General features: G+C 42.4%; 1 protein-coding gene across 1 annotated transcript in view; it reads left to right on the top strand.

Moving 5' to 3' along the window:
* The first annotated feature begins 697 nt into the window (after nt 1–697).
* necab3 (N-terminal EF-hand calcium binding protein 3) overlaps nt 698–20,733 on the top strand; it is a 35,883-nt gene continuing 15,847 nt past the window's right edge. The window contains exons 1-5 of the mRNA XM_079297107.1: nt 698–829; nt 8,459–8,483; nt 16,008–16,116; nt 17,918–17,943; nt 19,912–20,009. Of these exons, the coding sequence (XP_079153233.1) occupies nt 707–829; nt 8,459–8,483; nt 16,008–16,116; nt 17,918–17,943; nt 19,912–20,009 (381 nt within the window). The 5' untranslated portion in view covers nt 698–706. The remainder of the gene's footprint in view (nt 830–8,458; nt 8,484–16,007; nt 16,117–17,917; nt 17,944–19,911; nt 20,010–20,733) is intronic.

The raw sequence follows: 20,733 nt of genomic DNA, 5'->3' as shown, positions 1-20,733 counted from the left end.
AAAAAAGTTATGATGATGATGATATAAACAACCTTGTAAAAAACAAAGAAGAAGAAAAACAATGAAACAGTGTAGGCTGTCTGGTTGTTGACACTGTCGTTTTATTATCAGCCCGCTTTAGACCACTACACCAATTAGGCATTCCGCTCAAAGGCACGAGTGCAATTCTATTATTCATAACATTCTTAAAAAGGAATGAGCCTAAATGCAATGTAAGAACAAATGTAATGGAATATAATCACAATGGATTCTATTTTTAAGGAAAAATATCAAAACACCGACTCCCAGCATCCAGCAGATGGCAGTGTCTGATAAAAGTGAGTCTCGTGGAATTTTACAGCTCAAAGTTGTTTTGTCATGAATGTATCAAACATTTCATGTATCATTGGTGCTGATGAAGTTAACGCTCTGGTCCAGATGCCCGGCTCAGATAAACGAGCCAATCACAGCGGCTCCAGCAGGAGGAGGGGGGGGGGGGGGGGGGGGGGGGGGGGGCTGTGATTGGCTGGCAGCTCCGCTCAGGCAGCTCCGCACAAAGTTGCAGAGCATCTCCGAGTCCCCGCCCGCTCTTTGCCTTCACTTGGTATCTGTCTCACCTGCAGCCTGCCTGCCTCTCCTCCAGACACAATACCGCCGCTACTTTACGTCCGCCTTCCCCCCGTCAACAGTTTAGAGCGATCCGCCCGATCGAGGTTTGTCTCTGAAGATGCTGGCTTGTACGGAGATGATCACAATGTGCCTGCAGTCGGCCAAACAGAAGCAGCTTCTGGCTCAGCAGCAGCAGCAGCAGCAGCACAGCGCCGGACAAGGGCTTACTATCTTCCATGATGTGAGTGCATCGCCTCTCTTACTCTGTTGCCTGCATCACCGCACAAAGTGACGTTTGTCCATCAAATTATTACATCAGCTATTTACTGTTGTCATTGCTATTCTCCGTGTCCTGTCAAATAGGCTGACTGTGTAGAGTGGGTAGAGTGGTAATACCTACTTTTTTATTTTATTTTTATTCCATAAAAGTAAAAACGGAAATGTTTTATCAATCGTTTTTCTCATGTGTGTGTGTGTGTGTGTGTGTGTGTGTGTGTGTGTGTGTGTGTGTGTGTGTGTGTGTGTGCGTGTGTGCGTGCCTGCCAGAGGAAGAGCTGCAGCTGCTGCTTCTGCATGATAAATTAAGCTCTCACAGTCGGACAGGTTTAGGGACTGCTGGGGGTTCTCCTCTTTATGTTGCACACAGACATGCTGCACAAACACTTCTCAAAAGTGTTATGCAACAACAGATGCCACACACACAGACACACACACACACACACGCACACAGACAGAATTTTATTTTTTTTTGTTTCATCAAATGAATCACATTAATATTTCTCACAAGGCAGGGCTGGGCAGTATATCAATATGATATATTGTGATGTGAATATCGTCTTAGATTTGGGACATGGTATTATCACATACGTGTCGTACTTTCCTGGTTTTCCAGGCCGCAGCATCATTGGCCATTTGAGGAACCGCAGTTTTTGTCACTTCCTCGTTAGCATCATCTTTCAGCACCTTATTAAGGTTGTCGCTTGGCTGCATTCCAGTAAAGTGATGTAATTCTCTGAACTTACCAGACTGCTCTCACTCCATCAGTTGCCTTTTCCCACTTTGTCATTATATCCACGTTACTGATGCTTTTTTAAAAATCCTTGTGGAAATATGTATCAAAAGCACCAATAGATAACCCGTATAATATCGATACCAACATTTTTGGTTGTAAATATTGTGATATTTGATGTTTCCCATATTGCCCAGCCCTATCCCGAGGTACGCACTCACACAGACACACCTATCCCAATTGGAGTTTAAATTAACAACACCCACTGCCTGATTCACCTGCAGCACTGCAGCAGAAACTTTCCATCACCACAGTAATTATCCATACTGTCATGTCCATGGGTTAGTAGGCCAATGATGTGTCCAAATCAGAGCCTAGCTGACACCTCTCTGTCTACTCTGTCACTAACGCTGCAGTACGCAGACAGCCTTGTCTAAGCGAGTACACATCATGTTTGGCAGAATTGTCCGTGAAAGCTGTCCCTGAACAGTGTGCAGCACCGAAGTGCCGCCTCATTTAGTCTTCAACCTTGAGTTGTTTTTGTTGTTGTTGATTTTAGCCTGAGCATATGGCATCTGCATGGTATTTCCACCAGTCCCCACAGTGTGAGGTAAGCTCAATTAATCAGCTGACAGCTGATACACTAAAAAATGAATATGTTGTGTGCCAGGAGCAAAAGGTGTAAAGCAGATCAATGGTGATTGAGTTTCACAGATAATGCCACTGGATGAACTTCATTATTGCAGTGCACACATTGATTTTCAATAGTCTACTTGAGATTACCTTTAAAAAACGACACACAATTACTGAGTAGATGGGGATGTCAGTTCATGTAAAACATATTGTAATTGTTTGAAATCATCAGACCAACCAATTATAACATGCATGCAACAGAGACAGAGAGAGAGAGAGAGAGAGAGAGAGAGAGAGAGATCAATGCATGAACAGGGGGTTGATATTGAGTCCTTTAATGAGCCAGTGAGTAATGTTAGAGATGCAGAGATTCACCCAGATTCAGAGATTCATCTCCCAGAGTGAGTGTCAAAGCAATGCCTTAAAAGAATATCCTGTTCAAAGCAGGCCAGGGACAATTAATGATGCCGGTCATTGAAGGTGGTTTTATCATCCGCATTGTTGTTGCTTTTTTTCTTCTGTGTTTGCTTTGTGCATCCACTGGCTCTGCATTTCTGAGGCTTACTCCATCATACGCACTCTCTCAGATTTTCTCGCATTGCTGTCCTCCCTCTTATCTTTTCTCCCTCTGCTCTTGCTTTGCTGCTTTTGAGCTGGAGAAACAACCCCCCCCCCCCCCCCCCCAACAAAAAAAACCCCACAAAAAACATGGCATGTGAGGAAACAGAAGGAAAGATTCATCTCAGTGAATCACTTAGAATCTCCGAGAAAAATGGCACGTAGAACATACTCAATAAAATATGATCATGAGCGCCTGTTTCAAAAGCTCAGCAGAGCCTGAGAGAACCCTCTGTCTTAACACTGGCCACCACCACATCAGAACAGCAGCACACTGGGAAGTATGGTGTGACCTTTTTTTGGGCTCACTGTAAATGATGATGTATTGTAAGTGTCCACTCAATCAAGCAGGAGAGGGGCGACATGCAGCTTAGATGTGTTGCAGTGTTGAGGAGGGGAAAGAAAAATACTCCTGCTAGATTTATGCAGTGAACATGGTGGGTCAGAATGTTCTGCCCTCATGCTTTTATAAGCAGCATTTCACTTTATTTCAAAACACAGACGGTAATTTGCAGCTTTAAATTCACCTTGGAGTCTAGACAGACGAATCAAAAACAGAGCAATGAGTGTGTTGTGATGTGGTTTTCCAAATGACCTGACTCTGGTTGTTAGTCAGGACTGCAGCTGTGGAGAGACAGACATTGACAGACAGAGGGCAGAAGTGCCCACCGTGAGCTGGTTGACCTATATGGGAAATGAAAGTGAGGGGCAGGTTCTGCTGCTATTAATAACCTGTAGGTCAAAGCTGACAAGCACATCAGTCCTGACCGCTACCTAACACTGGAAATATAATCAATAGGATAGAACAGATCACACTTCTTTATGGAAAAGCTTCCTTGCAAAAATCTATGATGAAGTTAGCTTTAATAATGCAGGAATTGGGTAGGACGAGAGAACGGGTAGGACGAGAGAATGGTTGAGAGAACGGGTAGGACGAGAGAACGGGCAGGACGAGAGAACGGGTAGGACGAGAGAACAGGCAGGACGAGAGAACGGGTACAGGTAGGACGGGAGAATGCAGGACGAGAGAATTGGTAGGATGAGAGAACGGGTAGGACGAGAGAACGGGTAGGACGAGACAATGCAGGACGAGAGAATGGTTAGGATGAGAGAACGGGTAGGACGAGAGAACGGGTGAGAGAACGGGTAGGACGAGAGAACGGGTAGGACGAGAGAATGCAGGACGAGAGAACGGGCGGGACGAGAGAATGGTTAGGATGAGAGAATGCAGGACGAGATAATGGGTAGGACGAGAGAACGGGCAGGACGAGAGAACGGGTAGGACGAGATAATGGTTAGGATGAGAGAATGCAGGACAAGAGAATGGGTAGGACGAGAGAATGCAGGACAAGAGAATGGGCAGGACGAGATAATGGGTAGGATGAGAGAATGGGCAGGACGAGATAATGGGTAGGATGAGAGAATGGGCAGGACGAGAGAATGGTTAGGATGAGAGAATGGGCAGGACGAGATAATGGGTAGGACGAGAGAATGGGCAGGACGAGAGAATGGGTAGGATGAGAGAATGGGCAGGACGAGATAATGGGTAGGACGAGAGAATGGGCAGGATGAGAGAATGGTTAGGATGAGAGAATGCAGGACGAGATAATGGTTAGGATGAGAGAATGGGCAGGACGAGATAATGGGTAAGATGAGAGAATGGGCAGGACGAGATAATGGGTAGGATGAGAGAATGGGCAGGACGAGATAATGGGTAGGACGAGAGAATGGGCAGGACGAGATAATGGTTAGGATGAGAGAATGGGCAGGACGAGATAATGGGTAGGACGAGAGAATGGGCAGGACGAGAGAATGGGTAGGATGAGAGAATGGGCAGGACGAGATAATGGGTAGGACGAGAGAATGGGCAGGACGAGAGAATGGTTAGGATGAGAGAATGCAGGACGAGATAATGGTTAGGATGAGAGAATGGGCAGGACGAGATAATGGGTAAGATGAGAGAATGGGCAGGACGAGATAATGGGTAGGATGAGAGAATGGGCAGGACGAGATAATGGGTAGGACGAGAGAATGGGCAGGACGAGATAATGGTTAGGATGAGAGAATGGGCAGGACGAGATAATGGGTAGGACGAGAGAATGGGCAGGACGAGAGAATGGTTAGGATGAGAGAATGCAGGACGAGATAATGGTTAGGATGAGAGAATGGGCAGGACGAGATAATGGTTAGGATGAGAGAATGGGCAGGACGAGATAATGGGTAGGACGAGAGAATGGGTAGGACGAGAGAATGCAGGACGAGAGAATGGGTAGGACGAGAGAATGCAGGACGAGAGAATGCAGGACGAGAGAATGGGCAGGACGAGAGAATGGGCCGGACAAGAGAATGGGCCGGACGAGATAATGGTTAGGATGAGAGAATGGGCGGGACGAGATAATGGGCAGGACGAGAGAATGCAGGACGAGATAATGGGCAGGACGAGAGAATGGTTAGGATGAGAGAATGGGTAGGACGAGAGAATGCAGGACGAGAGAATGGGTAGGATGAGAGAATGGTTAGGATGAGAGAATGCAGGACGAGATAATGGGTAGGACGAGAGAATGCAGGACGAGATAATGGGTAGGACGAGATAATGGGTCGGATGAGAGAATGGGTAGGACGAGAGAATGGGTAGGACGAGAGAATGCAGGACGAGAGAATGCAGGATGAGAGAATGCAGGACGAGATAATGGGCAGGACGAGAGAATGCAGGACGAGAGAATGGGTAGGACGAGAGAATGCAGGACGAGAGAATGCAGGACGAGAGAATGCAGGACGAGAGAATGGGTAGGACGAGAGAATGCAGGACGAGAGAATGCAGGACGAGAGAATGGGCAGGACGAGAGAATGGGCGGGACGAGATAATGGGTCGGATGAGAGAATGGGCGGGACGAGATAATGGGTAGGACGAGAGAATGCAGGACGAGAGAATGCAGGATGAGAGAATGCAGGCCGAGATAATGGGCAGGACGAGATAATGGGTAGGACGAGAGAATGCAGGACGAGAGAATGCAGGATGAGAGAATGGGCAGGACGAGAGAATGGGCGGGACGAGATAATGGGTCGGATGAGAGAATGGGCGGGACGAGATAATGGGTAGGACGAGAGAATGCAGGACTAGAGAATGCAGGATGAGAGAATGCAGGACGAGATAATGGGCAGGACGAGATAATGGGTAGGACGAGAGAATGGGCGGGACGAGATAATGGGTCGGATGAGAGAATGGGCGGGACGAGATAATGGGTAGGATGAGAGAATGCAGGACGAGAGAATGCAGGATGAGAGAATGCAGGACGAGATAATGCAGGACGAGATAATGCAGGACGAGATAATGGGCGGGACGAGATAATGGGTTGGACGAGATAATGGGTCGGATGAGAGAATGGGCAGGACGAGAGAATGGGTAGGATGAGAGAATGCAGGACGAGAGAATGCAGGACGAGAGAATGGGCAAGACATGGGTAGGACATTCTCTCGTTTTTTTTGTAAAAAAAAGAAGTATAAATGAATAGGTTGAAACTAAACAGTGGCTAAAAGTCTCGTTTTAGATTCAGTTTTTTTTTAATTGTGTTTTTTTCCTTCTCTTTATTTTCATAATTTTAGCCATCGACAACAATGTAGTCACCAGCTTTATTGTTGCCACATTGGGTCACAGGGACTCCAGTTGACAGTGATTCATAATGGAGCAGGTTTCGTCGCTTTAGTCCAATTATCTAATCCACTTATTGAGCATGAAAACAAAGCTGGTTGTTAAAACCGTCCCCCAAACTGTCAACTGTAAACATCTATTTGGTTTTCAAGAGCTTCTCCACCGTACTTTAGTTACCTGTGTGCCCATTTAACAATCCACTGGATGATTATAATAGGACTTTTGGGTGCACTGACCGTTTTTTTTATCAGTCTAGGTTTCGTGATTATGGTTACACTGGGGACTTATTTAAAAGCTGCAGGATATATATATATATATATATATATATATATATATATATATATATATATATATATATATATATATATATATATATATATATATATCAACTCAGTTTTTCTTTCTTTAAACTACATTCATGTATTTTAAATTGGAAACTGGAACTTTCTGCTGTTCACCAGGAGGCAGCCCGTTTTAAAAGGCTGGCTAACACCCCCTCATATGGTCAGCAATAAGCCATATTGTACGGCTTTGTGTCTTTTTCATGTCAGCCAACAAATTGCTCTTCCGGTGTTAGTCACTCGCCCATACTGAAGTCATTCTGTTGTTGATCTCAGCCAATCTGTGTCAATGTGCACCTTTTACACTAAGCATAACACACAACCTGACTTTAAAGTATTTGCACACTATATGTATGACATAAAAAGAGCTTTGCTTTCATTGCAATTTAATCTTGCGGTAGTTTTTGAGGTGGTAGTTGTATGTCTAAGTGTCCATTTTTCATTCAGAAACATCTTCATCACACTTGTTATTATCACAAATGGCAACCGTCTTCAGTGTTGCAGCCTCCCCTGCTAATCATCTCAGAAACCGGCCGGTGAGAATAGAGGGACAGGAGCCGGACCTAATAGTGATTCTACATCTGTCAATAAATGTGAACAGCACACAAACGACACATTGATGTCATTACAAGTTTAGTATATCAAATAACAGCAGGTTGCAGCAGCAGTAGTTTAAATAGACCTTTTTAACTGCACATTCTAAGAGTTGTCAAAGCAGGAAGAGCACATGTGTGAATAATAGCACTAACGATGCCTCTGTTGAATTGAACTAAATGAGCCAGCATGCATGGTAGCACAGCACGTGACTGTTATCCCCCCCCCCCCCCCCCCCCATCGTTAATGTTATCACTTGCACCTGTGCTTTCCCCCCCCTATGTCATGTGAACATGTCTTTGGTGAAAATGGTCTGTTGAGTCCCATATGGGTGAAGCCTGGAGAGGTGGGTGTTTTGTTTTGTTTCATCTTGCAGTTGCAGCCGCTGGCCAGCGAATGCAGTTAGCTGTAACAGGAGTCCAAAGCAGCAGCTGTACTATAGGGACTGATGCTTGGAGTCAAGCTTTTAAATAGACTGCTCTGCTGGGAGGTGGTTTGTGCTCGGAGACACCAGCTGGCCTCGTGTTCCTGCCTGAATCCATACTCTGGGGCATTATCGATGACTCAGCTGGTGGCCATTGCTCCACTGTTAATTGTTTATTTTGATCCCCAGCTCAATAGAATTCAATCAAACCAAACATCTTAATTCCAAACATCTCAGTTTGTTTTGCTTTTCCTCTGAGCCGCTTTCATGACTGAGTTCCCCTGCAAGATACTGACTATGAAGCCTCTTTGCTATTCGACAGCAAATTGCTGTTCACTCCAGAGGTGATAATTAAAGCTGTTTTACAACTGACACGTACTATAAACTGGCATTCAACCTTGCATGACATCCAGAGTATTTGTGAGTGCACATGTTTCCGTTTGGTGCCGCAGAATGATTTGCCTTCATCAGCAGACCTCAAACATCCATAATGTTTTTGTTTTTTTCATCATTCTTAATAACCCATACCAAGTTATTGCAAGAAGCTCATTAGTGATGCTTGGGCTAAAGGTAATAACCATCTCCGCCCTCTTCTTTTTCAGATTTTCCGCCGAGCAGACAAAAACGGTGAGTAAACACTTTTTGTTTTTGTTGATGAATAATTTGTGAGAAAACATGCTTGTTGTTCCCCCACATTCTTCTACTTGTTATTATGCCTCAGATAATCTGGGCGGAGAAATAAAGGATTTGCATGAATGACTCATCAAGTAAAGCTCCTTTCCACCTCACGCACCAAAGAGTTTCTCCGCCCAATTAAAAATGATGCTAAGATGCTGGATTGTAGCCATGACTGGAAGAATGTGTCGCACAAATGAAGCAGCTCTCTGTCAGTGTCGACACAGATGACTGGGTCACAAATGAATAGGAGTCATGTTAAAGCAGGATGAGCCAAGTTATTAACTGTGAATCACTAATAATATCGCTTTATTTGCCAATATAAACAAAACGCATCTTGTTGTAAAGTATATACTTTGAGTAATTCCAGCACAATTTTCCTTAAATTCATGCTTATGTTTAGTACCTTAAAGCAGGTTTGTGGGAGGATTGGCATTTATGGACTGTGCAATTTTTGGTTGTCAGATCAAAACAGGGTAATTATTGAAAACAAAAACTGAAACAAAACTGAAAATAAGCCATAAAAAGTATTGTTAGCAATCTGAAATCTATTCTAAATCTAAAAACTATTAAAAAAACGAAGATTAAACTGAAATGATATTGCCTGGTTACAAAACGAATAACAATAAAGACTACTGTAAAACTAATCATTAATATATGAAAACTAAATACAACTAAACTTAAATGACTAGTGAATGAAAAGTAATCGAAAATTCTAAAACAATTACACCCTATTTATATGTCGTGGAGAAAGGATGGTGGGGAGAGGAGGAGTGTTACTATGAAAGGAAAACACAAAGAAGTTATATGCTGCGCTACATTCACTGCTCTTCATCTTTTAGGCATTAACACCACTGAGATTATAAACTAAGTAATGTGATATTAACAAAATAAAGACAAGGTCCATAGCACTGAAATGTGTCATCAGGATTTACAAAGCCATTTGCCATTAAACTTTGTTGTGATCATTTGTCAGTGTCGAGTTAAGAGGTTGTTCCACTGACCTCAAGTGGCCAAATGAAATGAATTATTAACGGCATAAAACTTCATTCTTGACCAACCAATCCAATTGATTTTTGTACTAATCTGGTCAGTAAACCCCTGAACTACTTCATATTCACCAACCTTTTGAGATGTGCGATTTGGGCAGTATAAGTCAAATTGACTTTACTTCTGGAGCTTGCATGTCTACAAAACCAATTCCATTTCAACTGAGCGAACTCCATCCACTGACGAAGACAGATTGAACGCTGTGGAAGACGCTAGTGAGCGGACATTGAGTAAGATAAGAGCCGATTGTGAAGAATTAAATTAAACCCAGTTCATGTTCATCGCCATTTTGTGGTCCAAGCGTATGCTTTTAATGGTTTAAGACCAAATATTAGGATAATGAGCCACCCTACATAACCGTCACAACCTAATTGGCAAAATGGTCACTGATCAGCAATCCTGTTTGAAATTGTTTTGTAGATTTAAAGTTTAGTTTTAAAAAAGCAGGTCAATCGATACAAAAATAAACTTCAAATTTAGTGGGGAAATTACATTCTATTATGATAGTATTATCCTGATATTCATATTTCCCATAAATATAGAACACCCTTTCCAGTGTGACAGCGTTTCTCCTCAGCTTTTAATGAAGCTCGCTTCTCGCCTGACAGCAGCTCCAACTTCTTTTTATAGCGAGCTTCAGTGAGGTGGAGAATCGAGAAGCAGTATGATAATGCGATCTGAAAGCAGCGTCGAGGCTGAAATCAGGATATGGATATGCAGAGGCAGCTTATATCACAGATTTCCTCACAGATGGCCTGGTGGAACACATCTTAAGTAGAGCATCAGTCATGTGAATACCAGAATCTGCAGTGGTCTGTAGAAAGAAACGAGACCCAACTCTCTCAGCAATGCTGGTTGCTTTTGAAGCTGTGATGCATTTATGGGAATTTATAAACCACTTAGGAGAGGCAGCAACGGGACTGACCTTTGGAGAGATAAGAGCGCGGCCTACTTTGTGCCCTACTTTACAGGACTTACTCACTTACTCATTTGGTTCCTGTTTACTCTGGTCTTGTGAGCACTTTGTTGAGAGTATTTACTTTATTTCTAAAGGAGAAAAGGCCACATACGAGCTGTCTGTGTCCTGCTGTGTTGCAGAATAAGCACATTTCACCAGCCTAAGTCTGTCCATGGAAACATTTTTCTCACCTTGAAATTCTTCAGTAATTTCTTTTTCTGCCTGAGTATTAAAAAGCAATCCATGCACATTGCTTTTGGCTTAAGTATGATTTATAGCTACTTTTATTTTGCTGTATTAATATAATTGCCTGTGAAGCGATTTGTTGTATGAAGCTTTGACTACTTCGATTTTGGTTCCATTTAAAGGAGGATGTCACACAGTTAGAAGATGCCTTCCTTGCTGTGCACATGTTCTCTTCTGTGCTCTACGTACTGGCGGTTTGTTGTTTCTTAGATGAAACAACTGCTCCAGTGATAAATGGTTATGGTTTGGTTTTAAGTCATTTTTATTTACTGCTTTGGATTGTACCCCGTCGTCAAGGTGTCGTGTTTGAATTATTTCTTGATCCTATGAATCACTAAACATGCAAAATGATTTATTCTTTAGCCTTTGAGCTTTTTCTTTTTTCTTTTTTTTAGCATTTTCAGTCAAACATTCTATTAAAAACAAAAACGGCGCTTGATAACATGACAAATTAACAGCAGATAAAAAGAATAGTTTTTGGTTTAATTTTCAATGAACAAGACATACGAAGGTGTTTTGTTTGTTCAAGTAGCTCCTGTTTCCTTTCAAACCAGGTCAATGACATTTGCTGATGCAGAGATATGATTCATTTGCCGACTATGATTGAGTTATTTACAAGGACACTTGCTTTATTCCCTGAAAATGGTTCAGGAATAGCTTCACATTAACTGGGAACACGACAGGAGCAATGCTTCAAAGGTTATGTCATAATATACATAATGTGTATATTAGGAGTGTTATTGGAAACTGTGATCTACTTAGGGAACCCATGTGTGTTCCTCTTTGCTGGGCATGAATGATTTATCAATCTCGAGGCATCAGCTGGCATTTCGGTCGGGAATCTGTTTAGTAACTGATTACTGTGGCTGCTCTGACTGTCGCAGGATGAATAAATGTAGTGATACGTTTGAGACAAATACAGTTTAAAATGCAAACGCTACATGACATTCTCCAAGTGTATATGCAAGCTGTGAGGGAGAGAAAGAGAGCTTATGAACTGTTTAATTTTGCCAGGTTTTGCTTCAAGAAATGTTTAAGTATATCAAAATATCAATTCTAGAAATCTCCCTTGACTCTTTCTGCTTATCAAGTGACCTCGTATGCGCTGCATCAATTCCTTCATCCTCCCATCCTCCCTTTTGTCATCAAAAGAGATGTGTGTGTGTGTGATTTGAAGTGAGGCTGCATACACTGGGGTCGAGAAGAGGCCAACAGGTATGGGTCTTGATGTAGCAAAAGCATAATCCACTCATCTGACTGTGGATCTTCCAGTTTCTGATGCTTTTAATGCCATCCGCCTCTCACCATCATCCCTGCAGGATCTGGGTGAGATTAAAAGCAGGATTGCTGTTTGACATTTAAAGGACCAGCGTGTCGGATTTAGAGGCGTCCTGCGGTGAGGTCGCAGATTGCAAACAACTGAATACCCCTTTGCTGGAAGGGGCAAACAAACCCGGGACTTTTACTCAGGGGACCTGCGTTGGTGTCCAGTGCGAAACCAAAAAAAGGGACTTTTACTGACTACGTTATGTCATGTGACGCTGTAGGTCACTGAGTCACATGACGTTAAGTCTGAAGTTTAGGTTATGTTACAAGCGCACTTATTTCTTTCTAACTCAAGTGGTTGCGTTGCCTAAACCCAACCGCCACCATTTCACAACGTTAACCACGTGCAAGCCCGGAGTGTTGAATACTGCGCAAAAAGGGCTTCCCCTGGTGACAAGGCCCCTTAGAGTGACAAGTATAGGGATCATAGAACTTTCTAATGATAGAGGAAGTAAGACACATAGATGCCCAGGGCAGGCCTGTGTATTTGTTGCGGCCATCCCCTGTCATGAGGAAGACATCTGACCCAGAACTGTCAAAGTGAATATCGAAGAGACTGCTGGTACTCATCAGTCATCCATCAAACTGATTATCAAGAATGTCACTTCTGAGCATAACTGCTGCCTTGTCACCCCAAATTTAGGAATCCTTCCAAATACAACACTCTGAGAAAGGACAAATATGTGGAGGGGTTTTCAGTCTCAGATCCACAAACTAACTACAGATGGCATCAAAATTAAACTGCATCAACGAAGTATAAAAGGCATAAAAAAGTATGATATTATTGTATGAATATAACTTTTTCCAAAAAGTCTTGTTATAAAATATACTGATAGGATGCATTAGAGCCATTTATATAATGGATAAATACATTTAGTTGTATTTTCTTATAGTGCTTATCGTGCATAATATTGCTTTTTGGGTTTTGCTGCCATTTCAGTAAACGATTGAAGCAAAGCACGTGGACCAAAGAGTTTCAGCACGTGTTAACCATATACTTGTCCTCCCGGGCTAAAGTGGACATTTTCCAGAAAAAGATGGAGCCACACGAACAGGATTGCCTTCAACTTTAGAATGAACATAATGTTCTCCTTGTGACCCAGGACAGTTCAGTCTGTTCCCAGCATGCACAAAAGAAATAAAATACAAATCATTCGCTGTGAACTTTATAGTCTGTGAACACGTGTTTATATTTATTTTAAAGGACGTGCATTGAAAATTAGTTGTAACTATTAAATGCTCCACTTTATTGGACAATTGTTGTGCAGTTATCTATGTTTATTGCATCCGTCCCTTTCAAATAAACAATAAATGAAAATGGAAAAGACGATCTGAAAAATAGAGAAAATATGCCAAAGTGCCAGCACTTTACACATTCAGAGGTCGGCGGTGATGATGAGTGGCGTCTCAGAGGCTCCAGCTGAACAGATGGTCTTCAAGCTTGCCCTTGAATTTTCAGCTCTGCTGAGTCAGCCGACTGGCGCTCCATGGCATGTTAAACCGCTCTCATTTTACCTCGTCTTTGTGTAGACAGGGTCATTATTTGGGTAGATTGCTCAAGTCAACAGTGAAGCGTGACGCCAACAGTCGTCCTGCACTCAGAGGGCAGAACACGAGAGGTGATGGGTCCTTAATGGGTGCAATGACATGGCTGGAGGACTTGTTCTGTCTTAGAGACAGCTACTGAGACCCTCTGTGTGTGTCTGATTCAGTACAGTCCTACTCATTTGTCTGTGTGTCATCTTGATTCCACTTTATCACTCTGAGCATTCACGAATTGACTGACTGAGTGTCCAACTCTCTGGTTGGTGTGGACTCTCTTATGAGGACTGAAACATCTAGCAGTTTCTCTCTGCCAGACTTAGGCCATATCCACACTAGTCCAGTTTTCCTACGTTTACACTGAGCAGCCACACCACGCCGGAGTTTTGGAGCAGCCTTAACGGAGGAACCTGAAAACTCCGCCGAGGTTGGAGGTATTTGAGAACTCCGGGGTTTTGGTTCAGTGTAGACGTCGGATACGGATGTCTGTTAGAAAAAATGAGGCCACACCCGTGCACGCTACTGGATTGGTTATTACCAGCCATGACGTCTCCGTCCCTGATTCGTCACACTCACTGTCACGTGACCCGTACCCGGAAGAAAACAAAACACCCGGGCGACCAGCAGCGATTCATTCCAACATGGATAACGAATGGCAAGCCTTGCTTGCTTTGTTGTCTGTAGTAGCAGCTATTGTGGAGTTAAATTCGTCATTTTACAATGCTGCTAATGCCTACATGCGGAGGAGGCGAGCTGTTCTTCGAGCGATGAGCGAGCTGCTTGACCATCGGCGATCAGCCCCCACGGAGCGGCTGTCTGAAGCTACAGTTAGCAATAAATGCTATTCAGAGCTACAGCTACAAACAGACAACACAGAGGAAACCAGTGATCGACGCTGATTCGTTTTACTTTTTCCGTTTGGTAGCATTGAGAGACCTTAGTCTGCAAGTATTTCTTTATGAAAATATGTACGAAGATATATTATATTCGCTAATGCTTATCGCGGTTAGCATTTCCCCATTGGCGGTAATGTTAAAATTAGCTTAGAAGCTAGCGAGTCGGAGCTGTTGCATGATGTTGTGCCCTAAAAGATGGAGCAAATGCCCTAAAGAATTGTAGAGGGCGAAGATGATGTCCCTGTTTTTTCTGCTGGGTGACCCAGCTTATCCCCTGATGCCGTATCTCATGAAGGAATACCCCAATGGAGCTAACGTTACATTCATCAGCCCCCACGACAACAACACATGGAAGCGAGTGATCGACGTGTGTTGACCACATTTATGGACCATAATCGAGTAAACGTTTCCGTGTAAGTGTTGATTTTAAAGTAAAGTTGATGTGAGATATATATATATATATATATATATATATTTATATATATATGTATATATGAGACACAGGCAGACCCGCAGCGCTGTAACTACGTCTGAAAAATAAAACTTTCCACGAACTGTGTCTGTTTGAGTTTATAGAGGAAGATCTTAAGTATCAAATACAACCTTTCATTATTAAAGACTATTTTATTACTCTGTCATATTTTTTTTTAACTAAGCAAGCAATCCACTTCCTGTTTACACCATCACGTGCATGCCCAGTGTACGTTAATGGTCACGTGCTGTCCGCCTTCGAAGGCTGCCGTGTGGATGCTCCACTAATGCTGAAAACTCCCGTGTGGACGGAGATCGGTTCTATTTGAGAACTCTGCATCCAACGAGACACGGCCTAGTGTGGATATGGCCTAACTGCTGACTGATCTATAATCTTTGCCAGTAGACAGACTGATAAAGTCGGAGGCTCGCAAAGGAGCACTTCTTCACAGACGACAACCGAGCTATTCATCTTCTGCTGCTGATTTTTCTGCGCCACAACAAGCTGTACTCACGGCTAACTAGTTTGAATAGAGGGAGAAAAAAAACTCCAATCTGCTGACAATATGAGGCCTCTTCCATTTTAAAGTTATAGTTTGTGGAATGTTTCTGCACAGTTGTTGTAGTTATACAATTTCAGTGATACGGGATGTCATTATCTTATACATCCAGCATAATAAAATAAGAATACATTTTTTTAATTCTGTACTTTGAATGTTGATGGGTTAATTGTTATAACCAAGACATAAATGTCAAACTCACTCTGGTTCCAGCGCCTCCATATGGGATCATTTACTGGTTTTGGGTCTTTTTATGTGATTGTAAATTGAAAACATGATTCCCATGAATTTTAAAGATCAAGGGCCGATTATTAGGACTTTACGATCTAGAGGCCACACACTTATGTTACACCCTTATAATTAGTATTGTTTATAGTAATTTCTGTCCTGATGTAGGCCTGTTCTCGTGTTGTACTCCGTGTTTCAGATGATGGCAAGCTGTCATTTGAGGAGTTCAATACTTACTTTGCGGATGGAATCCTGACTACCGAGGAGCTGCAGGAGCTTTTCTTCTCCATAGATGGCCGACAAAATAAGTGAGTTTTTGTTATTCAAAATGAGCCCTGGTTTCAATCCCTCATGGTGAAAAATGCAGAATAGTTGTTTTGTTCTTTTATTTCCACAAGTGCTATATTAAATGTGTGCCCTTCACAGTTAGAAAGAAGCAGAAAAAAAGACTGAACAGCAAGTGTCTGAGGCTCAAAGCCACAGTTAATGTGTTCCTTTCAAGTCATCAGTTACAGGCTAAATGTCTCACAGCTGGAGGGAGTCTTCAGTAAAGAATGAGCCCTGCAGCCAAACTCCAGCAGACTGAATGAATGTTTACCCCCTTCCTTTGGACATAAAAGACTGTGGACTGTACCAGCCACTTTAAAACCTGCTCGCCTGCAATTGCAATCAGAGAAATGCGCCTGAGGGTTGCTTTTGAAATCACTGGTCTGCAGAGAATGTTTAACTCACTGCAGCCACAAAGGAAAAGACCATTTCTCCCCTGTCGTGGTATAAGTGATGCCAATTGCTATCCTTTCTTTAAAGCCAGTTCTTCTGTCATCTTTGGGAGATTCAAGATTTGTATCCATGAGACATTTGCAACCTTTTTTTTCTTCATCATATGCTTCTTTATATGGACCAATGCTGAAAGACGAAGCAAGACTTTGTAACTGTCAAATCCTGTGAAATAATAAATTCACTGTGATCGTCAAGTCTCTTGTGTTCCAGGACGGCACTTGCCAGCATAAACAAACCCACGCACCAGCACATTGAGATGCATCGATTAGCTTACTTTGTATGTTTTTATTTTGTACGCCTAATCAATTAGAGTGAGGATAGTGTCTGGCTACAACAACAACTCTGCTTTTAATGCTTTTAATGGTTTGTTGTGGCGCCAGTTCTTCCATCACTGTGTGATAAATCGCTTTTGGACATGCTGTTACGCTGGGACCGATGGGACACGCCGGCCCTCGGACCTCTGTGACCATGCTCCAAGCTTTGAGGCGATTGGCATGAACAGAGCTCTGATGCCGAATTAAAGGACACTCTTGTGCTGAATAACAGTATTTTTAATTCTATAATATCACTTCTGAGACAAAAAAAAGTCACATAGCACAGACAATATACCCCTCTCCATTGAAAATATATTGTCTGTGCTCACCGTAATGATAGCCTGCAACAGAGATGTGTGGACACTCATTACTGTCAAAATGGAACTTTACAACCAAAAAAAAGAACAAGCATTTTTTTTTACCACAGAGGCTGTGTGAGCTTTCTAATAACACAAGCCGTTACACTGCTTCACTTATCGTCTGCATCTGATGGGGAAAATTACCCATACAGTGCCAGTAAAGCAACAGGGGAATTTTTCATATCTGCACTCCAATGTAGACATGGTAGACAAAGGATGTCTCTACCATGGATATCAATGTTTTTATGACTGTGGAGTGAGTTCAAAAGAAAATGCAATTTGTTGATACATGGCCTTCACGTTTTCATGTTTTTATATAATGGAGAAAAATCTCTAGGCCACAGACACCAAGTTCAAAATACTGCAAATATATAAATAGGATAATACTTTCATCAATGGCGATCGATAGTGACTCAACAGATATTTATTTCAATAAAAATCTTCGAGATTGCTTTAACATGCAGTGTTTCTATCAAGAACACTATATTCTAAGCTGTTCATACTACACACGTGGTTTTAGCACCGGAGTCTTTTCCGTGTCCTTCTTGGGCTAATATTGTAACATTCACACAGCTTGGAGCCACACAGTTTATCTAGCAGACGTTGAATTTCACGAATTAATTTTCTCAATACCTTTATCTCCTCTTGTGTTACAGCAATCTGGATACTGACAAGCTATCAGGTTGGTGGGAAGTGCTTTGTCTGATTAATAAGTTGTACTTTAATTTCTGTAAAACCGCTCTCTTTAAAATTCGCCAACATCAGTGATTTTTGTCTTATTGTGGGTCCATATTTTTAAGTGAGCATGGAAAAACTTTAAAGCAATACTTTCACATTTTGGGAAATGCGCTTATTAAAGGCTTTCTTGCTAAGAGCTTGATGAGAAAATCGACTGTAGAACGTTGGATTAGCTTAGCATAATTACTGGAAACAGATGGGGACGGCTCAACAGTGCAATGCGTTGTTCTCACACTTGACTTTTGCGCGAATTAAACAAATGAGACAGCCATCCATCCATCCATCCATCCACTATCCGGAACCGCTTATCCTTTTCACGGTCACGGGGGGCTGAAGCCGTTGCAGCTGAAATTGGGCGAAGGCAGCTTACACCCTGGACAGGTCCCAGACAAACGCAGGGCCAAATGAGGCATAACGTGTATTTGTACGTTTTTACTCGGGTTACACTGTCGTCGAAAGCTGATCAGAATGGCCACACGACATAAGCCATCATAGAGATATGGGAGATATCGGAAAGGTGTCAGGAGGGGAGGTTTCCGAAGCTATCAACTATCACACAGACGCAGTACTTTCGTCCAGGAGAGCGCTGTTTGTGTCCAGCGTGAAAACTAAACGTTAACTTTTCGGTCACACGAGTCGCTAGTCACATGATTCACGTGAGTGGTTTGTCACGTGACTCATAGTAAATTGTGAGTCAGTCAAGTTAACGTCAATCGCACTCTTTCCAAACCAAACTTCGTGGTTTTGTTGCCTAACCTAACTTCATTCATTTTGGGAAGACAGTCACGTCACAATTATATATTGACGGCAGACGGGTACGTAGAGCATGATAGTTTGAAGTTTAGGGCCACTGACCAAGCTGTGGTATTTGATGCATTGGGGTGAGAATGTGTTGCACAGACACAAGAGTGGTATCACTTGTCTCATTCAACTCCTCTCTTCTCTGCTTTTAGATATTTCGGGAGTTGAAAAAGTACTATAATACACTGCAACCAACAACACCACCACCATCCACAGCTCTGATTTTAATCCGAAAAAAAATGGCACAGATCTATTGGCCTATTTTTTAGCAACTTAAAAATGCATGTGAGTGTCAGATGGCCTCAATGAAGCGAACAAATGGGGCAGAGACCCGTTAATACCAATAGTACCCAGAATAAAACCTCTGCATCATTTATTGAATGGAAATGGCATCTTTTCCATCTGACGTCAATAGAAGTTGACTGTTTTCCATGACGGAATGTTCCGCTTGTCTCAGATTTAGTCCACTAGTCGTGGCGTGGTCTTCTTCTTTTGACTGAGTGATTCTAAGAGGAGTTGAATTCAGGTGGACAGCTTAATTGAATCTGAGTGAGAGCAGGGTAAAAGGTGCTGCTGATCCATTAACCTTCTGGTGAGTGCACTCTTTGGTTGAAGTAAAATTAGGTTTTTAATTAAGAACTATCTAAGATCTAAGTCGTTCTCTGCTTTCCTGGTTTGGTTTTAAGCACTTCCACCACACGGTTACCTTGATTATTTAAATTAATATTAATGGCATGTGGAGGAGTTTCTTTATCAGTTGTTTGTTTTTGGTATCAAATGAATCCTTAAAGCTCCTCTCACCAACTGTACGTGGCCGAGCTACTGTCAGAGCACTAGGTGATTAATATGATGGTTAATCAACACAGTATCCACTTCATGGGGAGCATTGAGAGTTAATGACACATAGGCATGTGAACATGAAATGCTTCCAACTCGACTTGTTAATTCAACTAAAGATGGCTATTTTTACCCATGTCTCCGACATCCTCGCTGCCTTTGGCTTCTTTTAATTGGAATCCGTCATGGCAACAGAGAAGAGCTTGTCTCCAAACTGTCATGACTGTTCTGACATTACAATGACACTGACAGCTTGTTTTCTGTCTCCTATTAGAGTATTTCTCTGAGCACCTGGGGGAGTATCTCAATGTTCTTTCATCTCTGGAGAGCCTGAATGTTGCTATTTTGAAGGCCATGGATAAAACTAAAGAGGTAAGTTTTTTTATTTTTTATTTTTTTAGGAATTTGCTTAAAATCAAGCTTCTGTAGTACAAAAGCACACATGCACACAGTCGGGGGTCTGTGCTACAAATATGCTTAGTTTTGTGCTGAGAGGAAACAGCACAGATGGAGCCAATGCTGCGCCAAGTTTCCCAAAAGTGATGAGTTCACAAAAGAGGAATAAAAAACACTTCAGTCACACACACTTCCATTACGTTACCAGGGCATTATGCTTCATTTTACAGGAATAGTCCAACATTGTGGGATATATGCAAATTCAGTCTCTTGCCGAGAGTTACAGGAGATTCCACAGCTGGCCTCGCTCTGTCCAATGGTAAAGAAATCTGCCGATCTATTACCTATCTTGTTCGTTTACATACGACACATAACGTGTTATTAAGTAGCTAAATTGGACTGAGCCAGGCAAGCTGTCTCCCACTGTTTGCAGATGTTGTGCTAAGCTAAGCTAACAGTTAAGAGAGTGGTATCAATCTTCTCATCTAACTCTCGGCGAGAAGGTAAATTGGCATATTTCCCAAAATGTAGGACTATTCCTATAAGAGTCATTGGATATGTCTTAGTAGGATAAAGATAAAGAACATGTGTCACAGTTGGTCCAAAAAGAGGTATTCTTTGAAATGTTATCTCTCTGATTTTTGCGAATGTTGGTTTGCTGATAGTGTTGGAGAGACTTGCCAGCTCTGTATTTTGACAT

This window comes from Melanostigma gelatinosum (genome assembly GCF_949748355.1).
Source record: "Melanostigma gelatinosum genome assembly, chromosome: 3".
NCBI lineage: Eukaryota > Metazoa > Chordata > Actinopteri > Perciformes > Zoarcidae > Melanostigma > Melanostigma gelatinosum.
The sequence above is the reverse complement of the archived record's forward strand: the minus strand, read 5'-3'. Positions and strand labels throughout refer to the sequence as shown.